Genomic DNA, 24,797 nt, shown 5'->3' on the forward strand with positions numbered 1-24,797 from the left:
TCGTCCCTGTTAAAACCTGTTTCCTGCCCGATTCCTGTTTTTCGACCTGTTTCCGAACCTGACTACGCCCGTTTTGCCTGCCGCCTGCCTACGACTACTTTCACGAACTCGACATCGCCTCTGATCTCCAGCCCTGGTCAAACGACTTGCCATTCCCGCTCTCCGCCAGTCCTCGGATCAAGCAATCAAGCAAGCCTTACTCTCACTCTCTTTCAATAAAATCTGAGAAACACATGCAATTGAGTCCTGTTTCCGTTCTGGTCTGTGACATCAGCGAGAATGTTTTGTCTATTATTGCTCATGCATCATCCATTGCAGCCTGGTCATCCTGGAAGGGGATCCCCTCATATGCAACAGTTTATCAAGGTTTCTTAAATTTCCTCTTGCTGAGGTTTTGAGTTTTTCCTTTGCATAAGTTTCGGATCAGAGGATGTTGTAATGGTGGTCTGTGAAGCTCTTTGAGGCTCTCTGTGATTGAGGGTTATGCAAATAAATGTGACTTGACTTTGTTTGAATTTTGAGTTGGAGATAAAATCAACTGTGAGGAATAGCAGGACACAAGGCTTGAAAGTGAGTCAAACCAGGATGCATCTTTAAAAGGGTGACTGACGTGTCCTTTTTTAAAAACAATAGACAAGCACCTTTGAAAAGTTGTGGACTCAGGGTTGGGTAGGGTTACTTTAACTGGATTACTTTCAATGACTTTTGGATGACTCCAATACCAAATATGCTAATAAAAGACAAAAGAAACTAAATATGACTAAATTTTGTGCAGGCTTGGGGAGTAACGGAATACATGGAACGGCAAAAATGATGTCGGCAAGCTGTTTGGATTGATTTTCATTTTGTTTTTGTCACATATTATGTTCGTTTTGCCGGAGATCAGAGATATCAAAGCCAGGAGAGAAAGCTTACCACGTGTTGTGAGTCATCATTGTATTAATATTTAGTTTATTTTGTCTTTTATTAGCATATTTGGTATTGGAGCAATCCAAAAGTCATTGAAAGTCATCCAGTTAAAGTAACCCTACCCAACCCTGGTTGTGGTTGTTTGACCTACCTGTCCAGATGATGGAACGAGGGATAGCATGCTACGACTGGGTGTGGTGAATATACAAACAATAAAAGCAAATTTGTTGAGTAATCTCTCGTTTTATTTTTTAAAGAACCATTTAACAGTCGACACCTTTTCTAAGCAGTATAATATTCTTTAAAAAGAACAATCCTAATATTCTTTGCCCTTTCTGAATATGTAACCATCAGGGTTGGGTAGGGTTACTTTAACTGGATTACTTTCAATGACTTTTGGATGACTCCAATACCAAATATGCTAATAAAAGACAAAAGAAACTAAATATGAATAAAATGATGACTCACAACACGTGGTAAGCTTTCTCTCCTGGCTTTGATCTCTTTGATCTCCGGCAAAACGAACATAAAATGCCACAGAAACAAAATGAAAATAAATCCAAACAGCTTTTTGCCGTTCCATGTATTCCGTTACTCCCCGAGCCTGCACAAAATTGAGTCATTTTATTTATTTATTCATATTTAGTTTCTTTTGTCTTTTATTAGCATATTTGGTATTGGAGTAATCCAAAAGTCATTGAAAGTAATCATGTATTCTAGTATTCAAGCTGACATGACTTCCTTACGGTTTCACTTCTGTGTCATTGTAGCAAGATTAGGTTTTGTTACCGAGTTCCTTGTAGAGCCCTGTTGAGATGCCGGCCAGTAGCGACAGTGTGATGAGGTCTCCAAGGCTAGCAGCAATGGGCGTGGCCACGTTATCCGGGTTGATGCCAACTTTCCTGGCGGCAATAATCACCCCGATCATGATAAGTCCTGTGGGCCAAAGAACAGAAACGGGAGTTGAACAGCAATCCCCTACAAATGTAATTCAGATAATATTTGAACAGAGAGACAAATTCCTAAGCTTTTTGCTTGAGTTCAGGACAGCATTTTAGTTCTATGAATATGGACATGTAGAAGGCTCACAGAACATCCAGATGAAAAATAAATTAATATTGAATCCTAATTTTCCAGGTTCACCATTTTTCTCGGGCAGCACGGTGAGGCAGTGGTTAGCGCGTGTGCGGCACAGTTCTAAGGTCTTGGGAACCTCCTGTGTGGGTTCAAATCCAGCACTTGGACTTACTGTGCGGAGTTTGCATGTTCTCCCCGTGCTTGCGTGGGTTTCCTCCGGTCACTCCGGTTTCCTCCCACATTCCAAAAACATGTCAGATTAATTGACCGATCCAAATTGTCCTTAGGTGTGCCTGAGCGAGTGAGTTGTCTGTCCCCGTGTGCCCTGCGACTTGCTGGCAACCAGTTCAGGGTGTCCCCTGCCCACAGCCCGATGATTGCTGGGATGGGCTCCAGCACCCCCGCGACCCTACTGAGGATAAGCGGTGCAGCTAATGAGATGAGATGAGATGTGAGGTGGACATTGCGCACCTAGAATCAAGGAGGCAATGAAGGCAGTGGCTACACTGGAGGCACAAAGCAGCACCGCATGCTCGAGCCGGAAGTGGCCCTCGGGAATCCATCCGAAGATCACGGCTGCGATGGAAGCGAGGAACCCCACCACAGTGGCCTGAACCTGGACAAAAACGGGCAAATTATATCAATCATTTTCCATAACTTTGAACATACTAGTGGATTTTTAAAGTACATTTTTAAAGGCTATAATGGTAACTCCTAATTTGAATGCCATAGGGAATACAGTGGAACCTCGGTTTTTGAACGCCTCTCAGTTCGAACAAATCGGAGTCCGACCAAAAATTTCGAGAAATTCTTGCTTCGCTGTTCGGTCCAAAAATCGGAGTTCGAACGCCGGTAATGCGTGAGTGCGTACGCTAGGGTGCAATGCTCAGCGGCGTACGGGTGTTTTAGCCCCTAATTATGCCTCGGAAGAAAGTCAGTGCAAGCAGCAAAGTTGCTACAGGTGAAAAAGGAAAAGTAGTGCGTACAACTATTGCATTTAAGAAAGAAATAATAGCAAAATATGAAGGAGGTGTGCCAGTGTCTGATCCTCTCCCCTCTGTCTACCTGCACCTTCTGCTGACCACCACAAAGGTAAGAAATCCTATTCATAATTCTTTTCTTTATCCTTTTTTTTTTATTTTTACACGTTCATGTTAGCGTAATCTTTCATACGGAAGATTACGATAATGCGAACGTACAATTAGCCTGGGTTAGCTCCATTTTTACGTTAAACATTCAAGGTTAATATTCAGGGTGTTGGAACGGATTAAAACGATTTACATTATTTTTAATGGGAAAAATGATTTCGGTGATCGAACAAATCGGTTTTCGAACAGGGTTCTGGAACGGATTATGGTCGAGAACCGAGGTTCCACTGTATAAAAGATGATCTTCATCAAGATAAACATGTTTAAAATGCATTTCTTCCTTGTTCCTTTACTTTCCATGTCACAAGTTGGATTGCTGTCTTGCTGATTTACAGTTTTAGTGTCATCTGATTCAGTGTCCCAAACGCCAGCCTATAGCCTTGCTGTCAAAATTAGGTGTCCATTAATAATCCCTGTTTATATATAGACTCAGTAAGCAGGATCAACGCAGCCGTTTTTGTTTTTAGACACGCACACGTTCATATAGTACACATAAATCGTGATGTGTACACAAGGATAGGCCAGAAATGGCGGTTTGATTTATTTTTACCTGTGTTGTGTTTCAGACAGGCTAATGTTTCTCTCAGTTATTCATTTACAGTGATGGGAAACGGACCGGGAAGCAGGAAGTCGGAACTGCATAGACGATCTGTCACTTTAATTTAGAAAAGAAAAGTTGTCCAACACACAAACGGACCAGAAACAAAACAAAGCAGGTTCAAAGGCAATCAAAATTACAAACTAGGCATTACTCAGATCAAACAGGCATGAACAGGTCTTCAACAAGATAAAGCAATGGTCTGGCAACGGGCAGTCCCAAAAGGAGCGTTTAAGTACTCCAAAAGCAATCAGTCCAATGCGTCTCAGCCGGTGTCAAGTGGCGGGGCCAGCTGGGCGCCATGACAACCGTGCAGGACATGACATACAGTGATGGGAAGCGTTCTATAAAGAACGTTCCTGCAAAGTAATTACAGTAATTTAAGGAGCATATTTGTGCAATTATTGATCAGTTGATAAATTTGATCGCTTCCACAGTTATATAATACTTGGGGCACCAGAACCAAATTCCAATGGTAAGCGTACCATTAGAGGGTTGGGTAGGTTTACTTTGACTTGATTATTTTCAATTACTTTTGGATTACTTCAATACCAAATATGCTAATAAAAGACAAAAGAAACTAAATATGAATCAAATTCAGACTCACAACTGTCACGGTCGCCATGACGACCAGTATGCCACGCCCCCGAACTCAAGCTGAAGCAGATCAGCTGATTGCTGTTCTGCAATTTAAGGCTGGATTTTGGGTTTGGCGGGTGCTGGTTCATTACTTATTATTCACAATCCCGTTCTGTTATGCCTTGTCCTGTTTTAGTCTGTTATGCCTTGTCCTGTTTAGTCTGTTATGCCTTGTCCTGTTTTAGTCTGTTATGCCATGTCCCGTTGAGTTCGTGCCGGAGGAACTCTGTATTGTTCTGTTTTGCCTCGGAGTATTGGGCGACTTTTATTTTATTAAATAAAACCTATGGATCGTCAACGCATTTGAGTTCTCCCTTCATGCCTCCTGCCTCCGTTCTGGTCCGGTCACCTTCCACGCCACCGCGCTCTCGTGACACACAACACGTGGTAAGCTTTCTCTCCTGGCTTTGATCTCTTTGATCTCCGGCAAAACTAACATAAAATGCGACAGAAATAAAATTAAAATAAATCCAAACAGCTTGCCACCATCATTTTTCCATGTGTTCCGTTACTCCCCAAGCCTGCACAAAATTTAGTAATTTTATTCATATTTAGTTTCTTTTGTCTTTTATTAGCATATTTGGTATTGGAGTCATCCAAAAGTAATTGAAAGTAATCCAGTTGAAGTAACCCTACCCAACCCTGCGTACCAAATCCAAAAAAATGGTCGCCAGGGACATGTATGATTGTTCACAATTGCAAAACATTAAAGGATAGTGGGATTGTGGACGCATTCTTAAGGATGGGCTGGGCACCCGTATGATGCTGCAGGGGTAAACCAGTGAAAGCTGTCGGGCCCTGCTGTTGAACAAAAGAGTGTGTTGTGTCACCCTGACCCGAGTGACATGGCCGCTTTATGGTGTCCCATTTCATCTGGAGGGACGAAAGCATGACCAACTTAGGTGCCGAGGTGCCTATCTTGTTTGGGCAATTGGGTTGGCCATGGTCCAAAATTTTTGTGTGTTTTTTTTGCTTTTTTTTCCCCCTTTTATTTTCTTTGTTATTGTATGTATTGTCTTGCTGTCGGTCACCCCTCTTGAGGGATATGACCAAGGTAGATAGATAGATAGATAGATAGATAGATAGATAGATAGATAGATAATTAGGTTTGAATTAATCGAAATCTGTCTGGCCAGCATTCTACCAATTCATACTTCATGTAAATAAACACCTTGTGAGGTTCCCTATACCTGTATGAGAGCCAAGTTTCCCATGATCATGTCCCACATGTCCTTGGTTGTGTCCATCAGTCCAATATTAGCCTGAAAGACAAAGCAAAGAGTCTGTTATGACTTGCACATAAATGCGTCCGTACACGGTGTTGTCCCTCGGCCGGTGGGAACAAAAGACGATCAGTTTTGCGGACAAAGATGCTCTGATCTCCGATACCCACGCACGGCGACTCCTTATGTCACGGCCTCTCTTTTATCACAAGCGTTAACGGATCACAGAGGCTCACTGTGGAAATAGGAACTGCCACACACAGCTACAATTTTATTTCTATGGAATCACAAGTCCACCTGCATTTTTATATAGCAAGTCAAGACTTCCCAAAGCGCTTTACAGTGTGCTTCACATTTCCCAATAGCAGCCGTGCAGCCATGTAAGGCGCTAACCTGCTTATAGGGGGTATTATGGGTTCAGTGTCTTACCCAAGGACACTTCCACATGTAACACGGAGGAGCCGGGATTCGAACTGCGATCTCTTGATCCCAAGATGAGCGCTCTACTTCCTGAGCCACTGCCGCCCTGTGCTTTTAGGGCTTGATTTGTCAGAGAGCTTTTAGAAAATGGTCTTCCACTTGCAGGGTTGGGTAGGGTTACTTTAACTTGATTACTTTCAACTACTTTTGGATGACTCCAATACCTAATATTCTAATAAAAGACAAAAACTAAATATGAATAAAATGATGACTCACAACATGTGGTAAGCTTTCTCTCCTGGCTTTGATCTCTTTGATCTCCGGCAAAACGAACAAAATGCGACAGAAACAAAATGAAAATAAATCCAAACAGCTTGCCAACATAATTTTTCCATGTGTTCCGTTATTCCCCAAGCCTGCACAAAATTTAGTCATTTTATTCATATTCACCGTATTTTCCGCACTATAAGGCGCACCTAAAAGTCTTAATTTTTTTCAAAAGCTGACCATGCGCCTTATAACCCAGTGCGCCTTATATATGGCTCAATATTAAATTCGCAAGGTCTCGCAACTTATGCAACAGCCGCCGACTCGATTTTCCCCCGAACGTGGAGTAGGCCGCGGTGTATGCTGGGATTTATATACCGGCGTTTCATTGGCTAACCAATGTGTCAATCATCATTTGAATCGATCACTATTGGCTGAAGTTATTCGGAGCCTCGGATTGGCTAGATGGCCAAAACAAACCCTGCAATCGGCCGAGTTTAGCAATGGCGTAGCAAGTCCGCGGTGTATGCTGGGATTTATATACCGGCGTTTCATTGGCTAACCAATGTGTCAATCATCTGTTAAATCGATCACTATTGGCTGAAGTTATTCAGAGCCTCGGATTGGCTAGAGGGCCAAAACAAACCCTGCAATTGGCCCAAAAAGATGTGTCAATCATCCATTAAATCGATCGCTATTGGCTGAAGTTATTCGGAGCCTCGGATTGGCTAGATGGCCAAAACAAACCCTGCAATCGGCCGAGTTTAGCAATGGCGTAGCAAGCTTGCTAAAGTACGGCATAAAGAAACATGTTTCATTAGTCTGTATTTGTAAATATTCTACTCTCCTGGATTTACTTCACTCACGGTTGTAAGAAGACCATGATTGCGTATCATTATTGAACGTGAGACCTTTGGTGAGTTATGCGGCTTTATATTTTCCCGGTATCTTGTTTTAGAACAATCTTTATGTTGCTGTGATGAGTTGAATGAATTCAACTCAATTCCAAGTGTTTATTGTCATATGCACAGTAAAGTTGCGAGCGAAAAACAAAATAGAAACTAAGGAATGGTTGGCATTTCTTGAATCCCAAGACTTTAACCTTCCGAATGATATTTGGAACGATGCATTTGAGTGACATCGTACGGACACCGCATCCGCACGTGTCTACGACACGTATTTGCTTCTTTGCAAGCTTTGGGAATGTTAAGGGGGTAAGAAGTTGGACTGAACTATCTGACTGTTTTGTCCACGTTCCCATTGTAGCGCCTTATAATCCGGTGCACCCTATGGTGCGGAAAATACGGTAGTTTCTTTTGTCATTTATTAGCATATTTGGTATTGGAGTAATCCAAAAGTAATTGAAAGTAATCAAGTTAAAGTAACCCTACCCAACCCTGATGAAGAGTCCCAAGAATTAATTTTAAGTCAGTGATGGGAAAGTAATACTGATACCAGGTATTACTACCAGGGGTTTTCCTCTCTATCTCTACTCCCTAAGAGAAAATTGGTGCCTTGGTGATAGGGTTTATTCTTTAGTAGACACTCATAATAAGGAGCGAATGAATCAATGAATTTTGAACTACCAAGTAGAACAGGAGTGGATTACACAAAAATCCTCACAATGGACGATTCAGAATTTGTTCCAAAAGTCTTTCCTTTTATTTAATCTCTTAAAGTTACAAAAAGATCCACCCTAAAGGGTGTGGATATAAAAAAATAGGCCAATTTTGACAATGATGTAAACAGTGCATAGTAGTCAAAATAACAAACAAAGGTGAGGTGTCCAAGATTTAAACAAAATAAACTTATCACCAATGTTCCCTGTAATTTTCCAGGGGTCTGAGCGTTCACACAAAGTTGGTGAGCAGCACTTGAAACAACAGTGAGCAACCATAATCCCAAGTGTGGCAAGATAATTAATTATCAAATATGTCCCAAGCTTGACATTAAGTTACATTTTGCTGGGTTTCGGGCAATGCAAAATTATTTTTCACTTTTGAATGAATTGACTCATGTACTATTGCAAAGGTTGTACGGCCTACAAACATCGTTTGTTTTTACAACAATTCTTTCACAAGATTTCCATTTCTTTTTATTTCCTGACATATTTTGTCGCATAATAGTAACATTTTTGGGGGCTTATTGAGTCGGTTGTAAGATACAGAACTTTACTTAATCACATATTTTAGTGGAAGTACAATGTTGGCAACAAGATTCACTTGATATCATTGGAAATGATTTGAATGCAACACAAAATTTTTCTTCTTTTTTTCAGTGTTTTTGTTCTACTTTTTTTTGCATTCCTTTAAAAAAATCTTATTGTGTTTATTTTTTTCTGAGCTGTTATTTTTTTCTTTTTGTTCTCTATTTACTTTTTTCCTACATCTCTTTCTTTTCTTTTTTGGGGGTCTTTTTGCTAAATGTTTCCTTCCATTTTTCTCTTCCTTTTGTTTCTTTTTTTCTCAGCTTTTCACTACTTTTTCATTTTTTTTTTTTTGTTCTATTCCCCCCTTCCTTTAAGTCATTTTGAGAATAGTTTTACATAATATTTGGTCATGTTGGGATTAAAGAAGCCAAAACCACCTGAAGAGCCGTTTAGGACCCGAAAGAGCCGGTTCCCTTGAGTGAGCCGAGCCGAAGAAGCCAGTTCTCGACAAACTCTACTAACTTTACTCAACTTCGTTCTACTTCGACTCGACTTCCAAATACCGCATTTAGAACACAACGTCAGGGGAACCCGTGTATTTTTACCTTCATGCACTGTAACTTTGACTTAAGTCGCTTCTTAATTAGTAATTTGGAGCCCTGATTTTTGTGCGCTGGCTAGATTTTCTTGTGCGCTGAGAATGTGCGAGCAGTGCGCAATTGCGCATGCGCGCAGCTCAGAGGGAACTCTGCTTATCACTTATCTTAAGAATCTTGAGATACATCACGTTCTTCCACATTTCAAAAAGAACAAAAAAGCCCCCCTAAAAAAGGATTCACCAGACATACATCCAACTCGATAGAAGTGTGACAAACGTGTAAAAACTAGCATGTTTTTGGTCTGTGAGGAAGAAGGAACCCATGCAGGCACAACGAGCACATGTAAACTCTACTCTGAAAGGCCCCAGCGGGCAGGTTTGAACCCTAAACCTTCCTGCTGTGAGGCGAGCACTAACCATTGCACCACTATGACAGCAGTCAAAAAGCAAAAATGTGAATCTGGTACTCAGCCTAATCGGGGAGGCTTGAATGGGAAAAAAAATACATTTTAATTCTGCTCTTGTGAACACACTTCAACTGATTAGAGGATCGGAGATCCTAAAGTTACAGACATATGACAAATACCGTATTTTCCGCACTATAAGGCGCACCTAAAAGCCTTTATTATTTTTCAAAAACTGACCATGCGCCTTATAATACAGTGCGCCTTATATATGGATCAATATTAAGTCGCAAAGTCTTCCAAATAACTTGCAGCCGCCGACTCGATTTTCCCCCGAACGCCAAGTTGTCCGCGGTGTATGCTGGGATTTATTTACCGGCGTTTCATTGGCTAACCAATGTGTCAATCATCAGTTGAATCGATCATTATTGGCTAAAGTTATTCGGAGGTCAAGGGGCGGATCCTTTTTATCATTTACAGGCTGGCATTGGCTTGAACGGCAAAACGAAGCCTGCAATTGGCCGAAAAAGATGAATGCGTATAGCACGTGGCTGACGGCATACAGAAAGCATTTTTTACTATACTGTATTTGCAAATATTTTATTCTCCTGGATTTACTACACTCACTGATATAAGAGGACATTGGCTGCACATTATTATGAACACAACGACTTTGGTGAGCTACTCCGGCTATATATTATCCCTGTATCTGGTTTCAGACTGAACTCGATGTTTCTGTGATAAGCGGTGCAGATAATGGATGGAACGGAGTGTCTATTTTTAAATTAAACTAAATTCCAAGTGTTTATTGTCATATGCACAGTGAAGTTGCGAGCAAAAAAGAAAATAGAAACTAAGGAATGGTTGGCATTTCTTGAATCCCAAGACTTTAACCTTCCGAATGATGGAACGATGCATTTGAGTGACATCGTACGGACACCGCATCCGCACGTGTTCTCGACACGTAATAAGTTGGACTGAACTATCTGACTGTTTTGTCCACGTTCCCATTGTAGCGCCTTATAATCCGGTGCGCCTTATGTATGTCAAAAATAGGACCAAAAACCATTTTTTTCGGGGTGCGCCCTATAACCCGGTGCGCCTTATAGTGCAGAAAATACGGTAATACAACCACCTAAAACAGAGGTCGGGAACCTATGGCTCGCAGATACCTGTGGCTCAGAGACAAATTTGATTGCATTCAAATTTTCTCCATCTCGTTCAAAACTTGAGCCATTGATCCTGTTCAGATACACGAAAAGCCAAACCAAAGCTGAATTTTGTCCCAGTACTTCGCAGAATATATAGGGCACGTTTTTTACTACAATTTACAGTCAAGGTGTCACACAAAAAAAAAACTCGTTTTGGCTGTACAACGCTGAAGAATCCTTTATATAAAAGCTGACTATATAATCTGTGTTCAGTGTGCAGATACCTTATGATGAATCCACAGAACAAACTGTAAATACGCCAAAACACCGGAAAGAGAACTTCAAGTGATTTGATTGGGTGAGTGGGAGGGATGGGTGGAGCTATGCATAAATGCAAGCACTCCCTCCCATCTCTCGCCCTACGCCGTCTGCGCCAAAGGTAAGCGCATCAGGCTCCCTGTTTGCAGAATGTTGTGACGTTTTTACAAAATAAATGCTTGCATCTGCTTTTGAAACCAATATGTATGAAAAAAAGGGTCAAAATGAGTTTACCCCAGGGGTATCAAACTCATTTTAACTCGGGGGCCACACGATAGAACAAACATTCTGTCGGGGGCCGAACTAGTAGATTAAAGAGAAAGAAAAAGAGAGATAAAGAAATAAGAGAAAGAGGGAGGGAAAAGGAGAGAGGGCGGGACAAAGAAAGAAAAAGAGAGAGAGGGAGAGAGCGTGAGAAACAAAAGATAAGAAGTCGTGAGAGAGGGGGGAAAGAAAGGGAGAGGAAAAAAGAAATCCAATGAGAAATAGAAAGACAGAAAGAGAGAAAAGAGAAAAGAAAGCGCGTAGGGTTTGAAGAGAGAAAGAGAAAAGAGAGAAAAGGAAAAAAGGAAGTTAGAGTAAAAGAGGTTAAAAGACACAGAGAGAGAAAGAGACAAAAAGCAAAAAAGGAAGAGGAAAAAGAGAGACACAGAGAGTGAAAGCAAAAGAGAGAGTGGGAGAAAAGTGGAAAAGAAAGAGATAGAGAGAGAGAGAGAGAGAAATAAATAAATACAAGTACAGTGTTTTTGTTCGAGGCACCTGTCTTTGGCAACATCAAGTTGACATATTTCAACCTGCAGCTTGTTTTTCTCTTGCGCTTCTCTGAGTCTTGTCTCGCGGGCCTGATTCAATCCCTTAGCGGGCCTGATCTGGCCCGCGGGCCGCCATTTTGACACCTGTGGTTTAACCGATCTTGAGTCATTGCAAGAAAGAGACACGTTTAAAGTGGTATGTTTGTTGATTTTGGGACATGGGCTCTGCATTATTCTCTTTTCATATTTTTTATCAAATCATCAAAAAGAAATGTGCTGAAGACTAAGCTTTTGTCTGGGGTGCGGGTTTAGCAATTTAGTCAATGTGTCTCATAATATAGGGTGTGGCTCTTTCCCAAAATAAAATTAATATATTTTGCTTTTATGGCTCTTTGAGTCAAAAAGGTTCCCCTGACCTAAAACAACAACTAGACATATATCAGAAGGCCTGAGTGACATGCATCTGCTCGGGACACTGTATGTCACTTTAACTTTGCATTGGAGCACACAAGGCCATCGGGGACATGTCAACATAGGACTTCAGAAGGAATGGCAGGAATCCAGCACCACTCATCATAAAAGGAGTCCACTCTTTCAAATTTCTGGGTGTGCACATCTCCGACGACCTCTCCTAGTCTGCAAACACCAGAGCGGTGGTATCGAAGGCCCAGCAGCGACTACATTTCCTGAGAGTGCTCAGGAAAAATCATCTGAAACAGCAGCTGTGGGTTTCCTTTACAAAGCCACAGTGGAGTGCATTCTAACGTACTGCATTACGGTGTGGTATGCTGGGTGCACGGCAGCAGACAGGAAAACGCTCCAGAGGGTCATCAAAACAGCCCAGAAAATTGTCAGTTGCTCTCTGCCCAGTCTGGAGGACATTGCCTGCTCTCGCTACCTCAGCAGAGCAGAAAAATTCATCAAGGACGTTTCTCACCCCGGCAACCGCCTCTTTGACCTGCTGCCTTCCGGCAAGCGCTACAGGTCACACAAAACAAAAACAAACAGACTCCGAGACAGTTTCTTCCCCAGAGCCATTACCACCCTAAACACACACCACACAAAAAACTGAAAACTTGCAAACACACTACCTCATACAGATGTCAAATTGTATTCATGTCCATGCTCACTTTGCACAATGTTGACCATTTTGAGTCATGGTTGCCATGGTGCTCAATTGGCCCCGCTCGTGTGTGTGTGTGTGTGTGTGTGTGTGTGTGTGTGTGTGTGTGTGTAGTTGCAAGGACACTACCTCATACAAATGTAAAATGGTACTCATGTCTATGCTTCTTGCACAATGTTGACTATTTTTTTGCACTATGTTGACTATTTTTGCACCAAATGCATATTGCACAAACCCTTACGATACCAACTGTATGTAACATCCTACATAGTGTCATTTCTTTGTGTAAATTATAACTATAACCTTATCCTTCTTGTTTTATAACCTTATCTTCTCTGTTCCTTATCTTCTTGGTTTCTTTACCTCACTGTGAATGTGTGAAACTGGAGTGTCATGCCCAATTTCCTTGTCACAATATGTTAACCCATTTTGTAACAATGACAATAAAGGTATATTCTATTCTATTCTATTCTATAGAGCTGGACCGCTGGAGCGCGAGTGAGGCTTTTGGAAGAGGGCAAACGGTCATGCAAGGTGATAAGGAAGTTAAGGTGGGCCTGATAACCAGAAGACAAATATCAGTAAAGATCCCTGGGGACTTCCCATTAACTCGAATGCCTAACTCAAATTGGGTTACGTTGTTTTCCAACTATTGGAATATTGAAATATAAAGTCAAAAATACCAAATATGCTAATAAAAGACAAAATAAACTAAATCTGAATAAAATGATGACTCACAACACGTAGTAAGCTTTATCTCCTGGCTTTGATCTCTTTGAAAACTAACATAAAATGCCTCAGAAACAAAATGAAAATAAATCCAAACAGCTTGCCGACATCATTTTTGCCGTTGAAATGATCTGATCTGCATTTTTATATAGCGCTTTTCAAGTCAATGACTTCCCAAAGCGCTTTACAGTGTGCTTCACATTTCCCAATAGCGGCCGTGATCTGTGCAGCCATGTAAGGCGCTAACCTGCTTATTGGGGGTATTGGGGGTTCAGTGTCTTACCCAAGGACACTTCGACATGTAACACGGACGAGCCGGGATTCGAACTGGGATCCCTTAATCCTAAGACGATCGCTCTACCTCCTGAGCTACTGCCGCCCCATGTGTTCCGTTACTCCCCAAGCCTGCACACAATTTAGTCATTTTATTCCAAATGGTCTGCATTTCTATAACGCTTTTCAGGTCAATAAAGACTTCCGGTAGCGCTTTACAATGTGCTTCACACTTACCCATTCACACACACACCAATAGGGATCCATCCTCCAGACGTTTTGAGGATAATCAAGATGCTAAATGGTAAATGGTTTGCGTTTCTATAGCGCTTTTCAGGTCAATAAAGACTTCCGGAAGCGCTTTACAATGTGCTTCACACTTACCCATTCACACACACACACCAATAGGGATCCAGCATCCAGACGTTTTGAGGATAATCAAGATGCTAAATGGTAAATGGTCTGCGTTTCTATAGCGCTTTTCAGGTCAATAAAGACTTCCGGAAGCGCTTTACAATGTGCTTCACACTTACCCATTCACACACACACACACCAATAGGGATCCAGCCTCCAGACGTTTTGAGGATAATCAAGATGCTAAATGGTAAATGGTCTGCGTTTCTATAGCGCTTTTCAGGTCAATAAAGACTTCCGGTAGCGCTTTACAATGTGCTTCACACTTACCCATTCACACACACACTCATTGTTAACACAAACTTGATAGAGAAAATATTTAACTTTCAACTTTAAGCACACCTCAACGACGCACCCTATCTTTAAACAAACACCCCCGGGTATAAAAGTCATTCCTCTTCTTTTGGTGACCCGTTGACGTGATCCAAAACAAGGCAAAGACGGGCAAACCGGACTTGGGCCCACAATTCGAAAAGGCAGGGGAGAGTTATCAAGTGCAATTTACTGCTGCAGTCCATCCAAATGATTAGAGGGTCATCAACACAGCCCAGAGAATCGTTGGTTGCTCTCTACCCAGTCTGGAGGACATTGCCTGCTCTCGCTACCTCAGCAGAGCGGAAAACATCATCAAGGACTTTTCTCAGCCCGGCCACCACCTCTTTGACCTGCTGCCTTCCGGCAAGCGCTACAGGTCACACAAAACAAAAACAAACAGACTCAGAGACAGTTTCTTCCCCAGAGCCATTACCACCCTTTACACACACCGCACAACAAACTGAAACTCTTGCAAACACACTAGTCTATACTCACTTTGCACAATGGTGACTATTTTGAGTCATGGTTGCCATGGTGCTCAATTGGCCCTGCCCGTGGGCCGCCAGCTGCTCGAGATTGGATTTATTTCTATATTAAGCTCAGCGCTCTCTTGCTGTTTTGTCAGATAGATAGATAGATAGATAGATACTTTATTCATCCCCGAAGGGAAATTCACTTCAGCTCGTCAAACGAACTTGTGGGGCCACAAGACGTGGGTTCTGACTCTGTCCTGTTTTCCTGTGATATCTTCAGTGCGGTATTGTTCCGGTTTATCGTTGTCCTGTTTAATATCGGGTTCCAGTTTAGTTTCCGTCTGTTTTTGCCCTGTTTATTATTTTCTCCAGTTTTCATTCCCGTCTAGTTACTCCTGTTAATTTCCGATATCCTGATCCGTTATCTATCCTGTCCGTCACTTCCTGTCCGGTATCGACCCCATCTGTCCGATATCAACTCGGGCAGTTGGAATCGGTCTCGGTCTCCGGCTTCCGGTCTTTCCACGCCAGACCGGCTACCTAACGTGCATGACTCCCCATTTCCCATAAAATGAAGGCTTGTGCCAGAACGTCACGCGATTGGGTCCTGTATCTGTTCTGGTTCTGACACATGTCATGTTTTTAAGAGTACATATCTTGTTAAACTGGTAGATAAATTAGCCAATTTTATTTGGGGAATTTTTTAGAATTCACAGTAAAATAATGATTATTAATTGAAAAATATACCTAAAATCTGTTGTATATGAAGATTTTGCACATTTGAAATACATTTTTATTATTTTTCTAGAATGAATATTTAAAAATGTACTCACATAAGAAAAAAAAAATATTAAAATGAGCAAGATAATCATCCAGTAAAACAATATTTGTTTCTCTAATTTGCAGCGCGCGCCGTAGGCAAAAGTATTTGCTCGTTTTGAGTATTATATTTTCATATTTTACTATATTTTAATTGGATTTTTTTAGTTTAATAAGCAACTAAAACTAGAACAAGGCATATAGCAGACAGTATTTTTAAGTACCATTTTTTATTTAAGAAGGAAAACCATTCAAAATAAAAGTAAAATAAGAAAAATCATACATAAACTTAGTCACATTTTCTGCCTATAAGCAGGGTTGGGTAGGGTTACTTTAACTTGATTACTTTCAATTACTTTTGGATGACTCCAATACCAAATATGCTAGTAAAAGACAAAAGAAACTAAATATGAATCAAATGATGACTCACAACACGTGGTAAGCTTTCTCTCCTGGCTTTGATCTCTTTGATCTCCGGCAAAAGTAACATCAAATGTGACAGAAACAGGGTTGGGTAGGGTTACTTTAACTTGATTACTTTCAATCACTTTTGGATTACTCCAATACCAAATATGCTAATAAAAGACAAAAGAAGCTAAATATGAATAAAATGATGACTCACAACACGTGGTAAGCTTTCTCTCCTGGCTTTGATCGCTTTGATCTCTTTGATCTCCGGCAAAACTAACATAAAATGCGACAAGTTTGGAATGATGCAGGGTTACTTTAACTTGATTACTTTCAATCACTTTTGGATTACTCCAATACCAAATATGCTAGTAAAAGACAAAAGAAACTAAATATAAATCAAATGATGACTCACAACACGTGGTAAGCTTTCTCTCCTGGCTTTGATCTCTTTGATCCCCGGCAAAACTAACATAAATCGTGACAGAAACAGGGTTGGGTAGGGTTACTTTAACTTGATTACTTTCAATCACTTTTGGATTACTCCAATACCAAATATGCTAATAAAAGACAAAAGAAGCTAAATATGAATAAAATGATGACTCACAACACGTGGTAAGCTTTCTCTCCTGGCTTTGATCGCTTTGATCTCTTTGATCTCCGGCAAAACGAACATAAAATGCGACAGAAACAAAATGAAAAACAATCCAAAAGTAATCCAAAAGTCATTGAAAGTAATCCAGTTAAAGTAACCCTACCCAACCCTGCCTATAAGGTCATAATTTTACTTTTACAGTGTATTAAAAAAAAAGCAAGAATATACAGTACAAATGTGAAGTCGAAGATTGACCGCTAAACGCCCCTAAGAGTTGCGTAAAATTCATCAAGGATTAAAAAAAATCTTTTAATTAACAGCAAGATGGAAAGAAACATAGTCCGAATGCGGTCAACCAATAAAAAGCTGACAGTAATGTCTCAAGACAAGCTCCAAACTTTGGCCCAATTTGTGAGGATTTGACCGTGGAACATTTTGTGCTTCAATCTTTGGCAAATTACAGAGCAGACTCATTTTCAGTCATCTAGATGTTGCCCTTTTCTTATGGATTTCTAAAAGAATTCAGGGAAACGAGCTACATTGAATTCAATTGTATTATAGGCAATGTTCCCTGTCATTTTCCACACAAAGTCGGTGAGCAACGCTTGAAACAACAGTGAGGAACGGCAATCCCGAGTGTGGCAACTAAGTCATTATCAAACATGTCCAAAACTTGACATCAAGTTGCATTTTGCTGAGTTTCCGGCAATGCAAAATTATTTTTCACTTTTGAATGAATTGACTCATGTACGATTGCAAAGGTTGTACGGCCTACAAACGTCATTTGTTTTTACAACAATTCTTTCACAAGATTTCCATTTTTTTTTCCCTGGTATCTTTTGTCGCATAATACTAACATTTTTGGGCGCTTATTGAGTCGGTCGCAAGATACACAAATGTATTTAATCACATTTTTTTAGCGGAAGTACAATGTTGGCAACAAGATTGACTTGGTATAATTGGAAATTATTTGAATGCAACACAAACTTTTTCTTCTTTTTCCCTGTTTATTTAAAAAATCTGTGTTTTCCTAGCTGTTACCTTTTTCTTTTTGTTCTCTATTCACCTTTTTTCCTTTGTTTGTTTCTTTTCTTTTTTTCCGGCTTTTTTCCGAAATTTACCTTAGTTTTTCTTTTGTTTCCGTTTTTCTCAGCTTTTCACCACTTTTTCATTTTGGTATTTTTTTTCTTTTTTGTTCTATCCCCTCCCCTTCCTTTAAGTCATTTTGTGCACAATTTTACATAATATTTGGTCGTGTAGGGATGAAAGAAGCAAAAACAACCTGAAGAGCCGTTTGGGACCCGAAAGAGTCTCTTTAGTGAGCCGAGCCAAAGAAGCCTGTTCTCGAAAAACTCTACTGACTTTACTCAACTTCGTTCGACTTCGACATTGACTTCGAAATACCGCATTTCTAACACAGCGTCAGGGGAACCTGTGTATTTTTTCATGCACTGTAACTTTGACTTAATTCGCTTCTTAATTAGCAATTTCGAGCCCTGATTTTTGTGCGCTGGCTAGATTTTCTTGTGCGCTGAGAATGTGCGGGCAGCTTAGAGGGAACATTGATTACATGAAACTTATTTTTGAAATATATTTTTTTACAGAGATGTTTGCTTAATAGCTTAACAATCCCTGCTAGAAAGTTGACAGTACTAGCACAGCACATTGACTCTTTCATGTTCAATATGTCTTATAAAACCTGAAATCTGATTTTGTGAATTTTGTGAAATGAAAGTCATTTAAGCCAGATAGGACAAAAGCTCATCAATATTGGCGGGTATTTCCCACTCTCTGGTAGAAAAATAATTGGATATTGGTCTGCTTAGCTGCAATGCTCGACATATTCCCGTACGTTTTTAACCATGTGGTTAACAATCCATGAGGATCAGTGAACCCCTTATAAAATGGACAATTGTTATCATCTTTAACCCATTCATTGACGTTTCTCCCAAACGAGAAGACATTTTTGCCATTTCGACTCACTTTTGAAGGCCTACAGAAAATTTTGCACTGTACTTATATAGGCATAGGACATAAGACAGCGATAACACTCACTGGTTCTAGCTTTTACCATTTTTTGGTAAAGAACAAAAAACAACATACAAAACAACAAAAAACGATGGGGGACAACGTGAGCACAGAACTTCCAGTAATAATGAGCTGAATTAAGATTATTTTTTTTTGGCAATGCATTTGCCGGGAGAAAACTAAAATGTCTGGCCTTGACTGCCGACTTCGGGCTAAAAGTGATAATGGAAGCTTAAGAAACAAAAAAACGCAAACTGCAGCAAATGTTTTGTCCATTCGTCCATTATCTGATCCGCTTATCCTCAGTAGGGTCTCGGGGGTGCTGGAGCCCATCCCAGCTATCTTCAGGTGGTGGGCAGGGGACACCCTGAACTGGTTGCCAGCCAGTCGCAAGGCACACAGAGACAGACAACTATTCACTCGCTCTTTCACACTTAGGGACAACTTGGACCGGCCAATTAACCCAACATGCATGTTTTTGGAATGTGGGAGGAAACCAGAGTGCCCGTAGGAAACCCACGCAAACACGGGGAGAACATGCAAACTCCACACAGGAGGTTCGATCTCATGACCTCAGAACTGTGCGGCACGCGCGCTAACCACTGCGCCGCTGTGCTTCTTTAGAAGATTAGGTGTTGATGTTAAATCTAGACTTTAGTAAACACTCAAATTAAGGAGAGAAGACATAAATTGATTTTGATCTTGCAAGGAGAAACAGGGAGAGGTGCCTTTAGATAAGAAAATTCCATGCCCGGTTTCTGACAACCTCCTAACCACTGCTTTGAAACTTTAAAAATATTATGCATAAATTAAATACCTTTGGACCCAGGATAGAACCCTGTGGTACTCCACAACAGATATCCAAGTATTCAGATGACAACTCTCACATTTTCACATATTGCTTCCTCCTCGTCAAATCACTTTGAATTCATTGCAAAGCCACGCCCCTAATGCCATATCTTTCCAATTTTTTTAATAGTTTATTATGATTAATTAAGACCGACGAAACCGATTCCAATTTTCTATGCTATGGGTTATTTCTTCTAATGCATCAATAATAGCCATTGTTGCCAGGGTTGGGTTAGGGTTACTTTAACTGGATTACTTTCAATTACTCCAATACCAAATATGCTAATAAAAGACAAAAGAAACTAAATATGAATAAAATGATGACTCACAACACGTGGTAAGCTTTCTCTCCTGGCTTTGATCTCTTTGAACTCTGGCAAAACGAACATAAAATGCCACAGAAACGAAATGAAAATAAATCCAAACAGCTTGCCGACATCATTTTTGCCGTTCCGTGTATTCCGTTACTCCCCAAGCCTGGACAAAATGTAGTCATTTTATTCATCCATCTTTGCCATCTTCGGGCAGTAGGCAGGGGACACCCTGAACTGGTTGCCAACCCAGGCAAGCACGGGGAGAACATGCAAACTCCGCATAGGAAGGTTGGTTTGTTGGATTTGAACCCATGACCTCAGAACTGTGCCGCACATGCGCTAACCACTGCGCCACCGTGCTGCCTATGTAAAAATATTTTTGTGAGGGGCACCTTAAGATCTTTTGCGCCTAATAGTGTGGAAAATATATTCCTCCTTACGTGTGAGCCATTTTGAGAACAGGGCATATGTATTTTCTTTTTGTCTTTGCGAAGTAGGTGGTGCCTTTTACATTTTATTATCATAAAACGTGTTCAATATTTGCTGTAGGAATGGCACGACACTGATGAGTTTACACTTGGCACTCAAATTGTGGTTTATCTTGTTAAGTGTAAAAGGAGAAAATGAAAAAAGACAGGTTGGTGGTGATCCCTTTTAATCAGTATATTACCAACAATAATTGAATGCAGAAAATGAATTCATAATTTGAATAAGAAAATGTATTATTCTACTTAATCATATTTGCATGTATTTTTTTTTCCTTCTACAGTGAAGGTCCAAGCGACTTCATTTTTGAACTTTTTTCATAATAAACCTCATTCATGTCGAGCAACTCAGTATCTCGCAACAAAATGTTCATTAACAATATATATGATATAACGAAACACATGTAAAATATAACAACAACAAAAAAATATGTTGTAAGATAAGGGAAAATACGAATGTTTGTAAGGGCATGGAGCCCTGGGGCGCGACAGGTATTCCTTTCAACAAATATTCCCTCTAAGCTGCGTGTGTGCGCAATTGAGCACTACCCAGAGCTTTTCCGCGGACAAGAAAATCTAACCAGCTCACAAAAATCAGGGCTCCAAATTGCTAATTAGGAAGCCAATTAAGTCAAAGTTACAGTGCATGAAGGTAAAAATACAAAGGTTCCCCTGACGTTGTGTTCTAAATGCGGTATTTTGAAGTCAAGGTCGAAGTAGAACAAAGTTGAGTAAAGTCAGTTTTTCGAGAACCGGCTTCTTCGGCTCGGCTCACTAAAAGGAACCGGCTCTTTCGGGTTGTTTTTGCTTCTTTCATCCCTATATGACCAAATATTATTTAAAACTATACACAAAATGACTTAAAGGAAGGGGGAATAGAACAAAACAGAAAAAAAAAAATGAAAAAGTAGTGAAAAGCTGAAAAAAAAGAAACAAAAGGAAGAGGAAAAAAAGAAGGAAAAATTCAGAAAAAAGCCAGAAAAAAAGAAAAAGAAACGTAGGAAAAAAGTAAACAGAGAACAAAAAGAAAAAAGTAACAGCTCGGAAAAAATAAACGCAATGAGATTTTTTTTAAAGGAATTTAAAAAAAAGTAGAAAAAAACACGGAAAAAGAAGAAAAAGTTTGTGTTGCATTCGAATAATTTCCAATGATATCAAGTGAATCTTGTTGCCAACATTGTACTTCCACTAAAAATGTGATTAAGTACAGTTCTGTATCTTACAACCGACTTAATAAGCCCCCAAAAATGTAGTGAAAAGCTGAGAAAAAAGAGACAAAAAGAAGAGAAATAAGGAGGAAAAATTCAGAAAAAAAACAAAAAAAATAAAAAAGAAAGAAGCAAAGGAAAAAAAGTAAATAGAGAACAAGAAAAAAGTAACAGCTAGGAAAGAATAAACACGATGAGATTTTTTTAAAGGAATTTTAAAAAAAATGGAAAAAAACAGGGAAAAAGAAGAAAAAGTTTGTGTTGCATTCAAATAATTTCCAATCATCCCAAGTCAATCTTATTGCCAACATTGTACTTCCACTAAAAAATGTGATTAAATACAGTTGTGTATCGTACTCCTAATGCGCTTTGAGACTGGGAGGTCTGTGGTTCGCGCCCCGGCCGAGTCATTCCTAAGACTTAAAAAGTGGTCGGCGGCGCCCTCTGTTGGCTGCGGCTGCATCGGCTCGCTACAACGGGTCAGGTGCAATCGACATTTCGTTCTGTGTACATTGTTACACAGAATGACAATACAAGGAAATTATTATTATTATTATTAATGACTTAGTTGCCACACTTGGGATTGCTGTTGCTCACTGTTGTTTCAAGCGTTGCTCACCGACTTTGTGTGAACGCTCAGACCCATAAGGAAAATTACAGGGAACATTGCTTTCAACATGTCTTAAAAACAACCAAATGTCAAGTCAAGTCAAGTCATATTTATTTGTAGAGCCCTTTATCACAAGGAGTCTCAAAAGGCCGCACAGACTAGATTATTGCAGATTACAGACTATTATTACACCATTCCCTGATCTAAAACTTACATGATGGCAAGGAAAAACTCAATGTCAATGTGAACTATAGGTCATTCATAAACTATAGAATAAAAGTGTGTTTTAAGCCTAGATTCCAACAGTTCCACAAAAATCCAACAGCAGAAATACTAACCAATACTAAAAACATACATCTACGGTAATACTACAATACTGAATTTCGAATTTAGTGCGTAAAACAAGGAGCAAATATGTTATTCTGCCTTGATTGTGAGCAAAACCAAATCTCACTTAAGTATTCTATTTCAAAGAAGTAGTAGACGTAGATGTAAGTGGAAAATACATTTTTATTTATCTATTTTGCTGTCACAGCTTCATATATTGACTAAGTGTACATTTGGGATGAACAAATTAGCAAGTACAATGTCAAGATGACAGATTAATTTGGGATATTAATCTCTGGCTGATATGAGAGTCAAGGAAGATGCAGGTTTGATATCAACAGGAGGCCCCAAGTTACCGCGGGGAGAAAAACGGACCCACTCCTTTGAATGACTCCTCTTTCTCACCGTGGCCCAGTCACGCCATTGTTTTTATTTAGAAGAAGTCAAGCAGTTGTAAAAACATACCATGATGAGTTTCCTGTACCCTTCAAAATAAAGACTGAAAGTATGCGTGTTCTTAAACAGAATCATATAACAGAGTAGAAAAATAGAGAACAAGTACTAAAAAATAGTATGAAATCAAGTACCGTATTTTCCGCACTATAAGGCGCACCGGGTTATAGGGCGCACCCTGAAAAAATAGTTTTTGGTCCTATTTTTGACATACATAAGACGCACCGGATTATAAGGCGCTACAATGGGAACGTGGACAAAACAGTCAGATAGTTCAGTCCAACTTATTACCCCCTTAACATTCCCAAAGCTTGCAAAGACGCAAATACGTGTCTCAGACACGTGCGGATGCGGTGTCCGTACGATGTCACTCAAATGCATCGTTCCATCATTCGGAAGGTTAAAGTCTTGGGATTTAAGAAATGCCAACCATTCCTTAGTTTCTATTTTCTTTTTCGCTCGCAACTTTACTGTATATATGACAATAAACACTTGGAATTGAGTTTAATTTAAAAATAGACACTCCATTCCATCCATTATCTGCACCGCTTATCACAGAAACATCGAGTTCAGTCTGAAACAAGATACAGGGATAATATATATAGCCGGAGTAGCTCACCGAAGTCGTTGTGTTCATAATAATGTGCAGCCGTGGTCCTCTTATATCCGTGAGTTTAGTAAATCCAGGAGAATAAAATATTTACAAATACAAAATAGTAAAAGAATGCTTTCTGTATGCCGTGAGCCACGTGCTATACGCATTCATCTTTTTTGGCCAATTGCAGGCTTTGTTTCGCCCCTTTAGCCAATGCGAGCCTGTAAATGATAAAAAGGATCCTCCCCTTGACCTCCAAATAACTTTAGCCAATAGCGATCCATTCAAATGATGATTGACACATTGGTTAGCCAATGAAACGCCGGTAAATAAATCCCAGCATACACCGCGGACGACTTCGCCTTCGGGGGAAAATCTTGTCGGCGACTGTAAGTTAGTTGCAAGACTTTGCGAATTAATATTGATCCATATATAAGGCGCACTGTATTATAAGGTGCATGGTCAGCTTTTGAAAAAAATAAAGGCTTTTAGGTGCGCCTTATAGTGCGGAAAATACGGTATATTCCATCGGAGCCATTTGTAACGTGAGTAATTGAGAAAATTACAAATAACTAGATGTAATATACCTTACACAAGAACAAGTAGAGATTGGTTTAGAGGAATGTTGCTATCAGTTTGTGTGAAACTGCAGGTTCCATTGTCAATATGACCTGTGAACCTTTGAGCAATTGGCCTTCATGAGAGTTTTTAGGATTGGCCAGAAGGTGGAATTGGGCAACTCTTGAAAACAACAAAAAACTCACACCAGGTGTAAATTCAAATCCAGAAAAAAAGTCAGTAAAACATTTTCTTACCGCTGTCGAAAGTCTGGAGGCCAACGTCATCTCCAAGTTGCCTTTGAGTCCCAACAGTGCAGGAACAAGGATGAAGACCTCGGAAATCTCCGTAAACACGATCCAGTGCTGAAATGATCACAATGTAAAATAAGGTATTGCAGAACACAACCCACGCACCCTCTTTGTTCTTTTTTGTTGTTATTTACATAATTCAGGACGACTTTCCGTTTCTCCATCTCTAACATCTGTCTCTGGTACTGTAAAATAGTGTAATAATGATAGAAAATCTAAAGCCATGGTGGTCCAGTGGTTAAAATTTAGCATTCCCA

General features: G+C 40.1%; 1 protein-coding gene across 2 annotated transcripts in view; it reads right to left on the minus strand.

Annotated features, from left to right (window-relative positions):
* The window catches only part of slc41a1 (solute carrier family 41 member 1), a 90,831-nt gene that overhangs the window by 10,797 nt on the left and 55,237 nt on the right, over window positions 1–24,797 (minus strand). For both annotated transcript variants that reach the window (XM_088339046.1, XM_088339047.1), the window contains exons 4-7: window positions 24,487–24,594; window positions 5,562–5,633; window positions 2,458–2,602; window positions 1,699–1,845 (exon numbers count right to left, since the gene is read on the minus strand). In XM_088339046.1, the coding sequence (XP_088195172.1) occupies window positions 1,699–1,845; window positions 2,458–2,602; window positions 5,562–5,633; window positions 24,487–24,594 (472 nt within the window). The remainder of the gene's footprint in view (window positions 1–1,698; window positions 1,846–2,457; window positions 2,603–5,561; window positions 5,634–24,486; window positions 24,595–24,797) is intronic.

The sequence above is a fragment of the Urocampus carinirostris genome, chromosome 6 (assembly GCF_059441175.1).
Source record: "Urocampus carinirostris isolate Australia breed hairy pipefish chromosome 6, RoL_Ucar_1.0, whole genome shotgun sequence".
Classification (NCBI taxonomy): Eukaryota; Metazoa; Chordata; class Actinopteri; order Syngnathiformes; family Syngnathidae; genus Urocampus; species Urocampus carinirostris.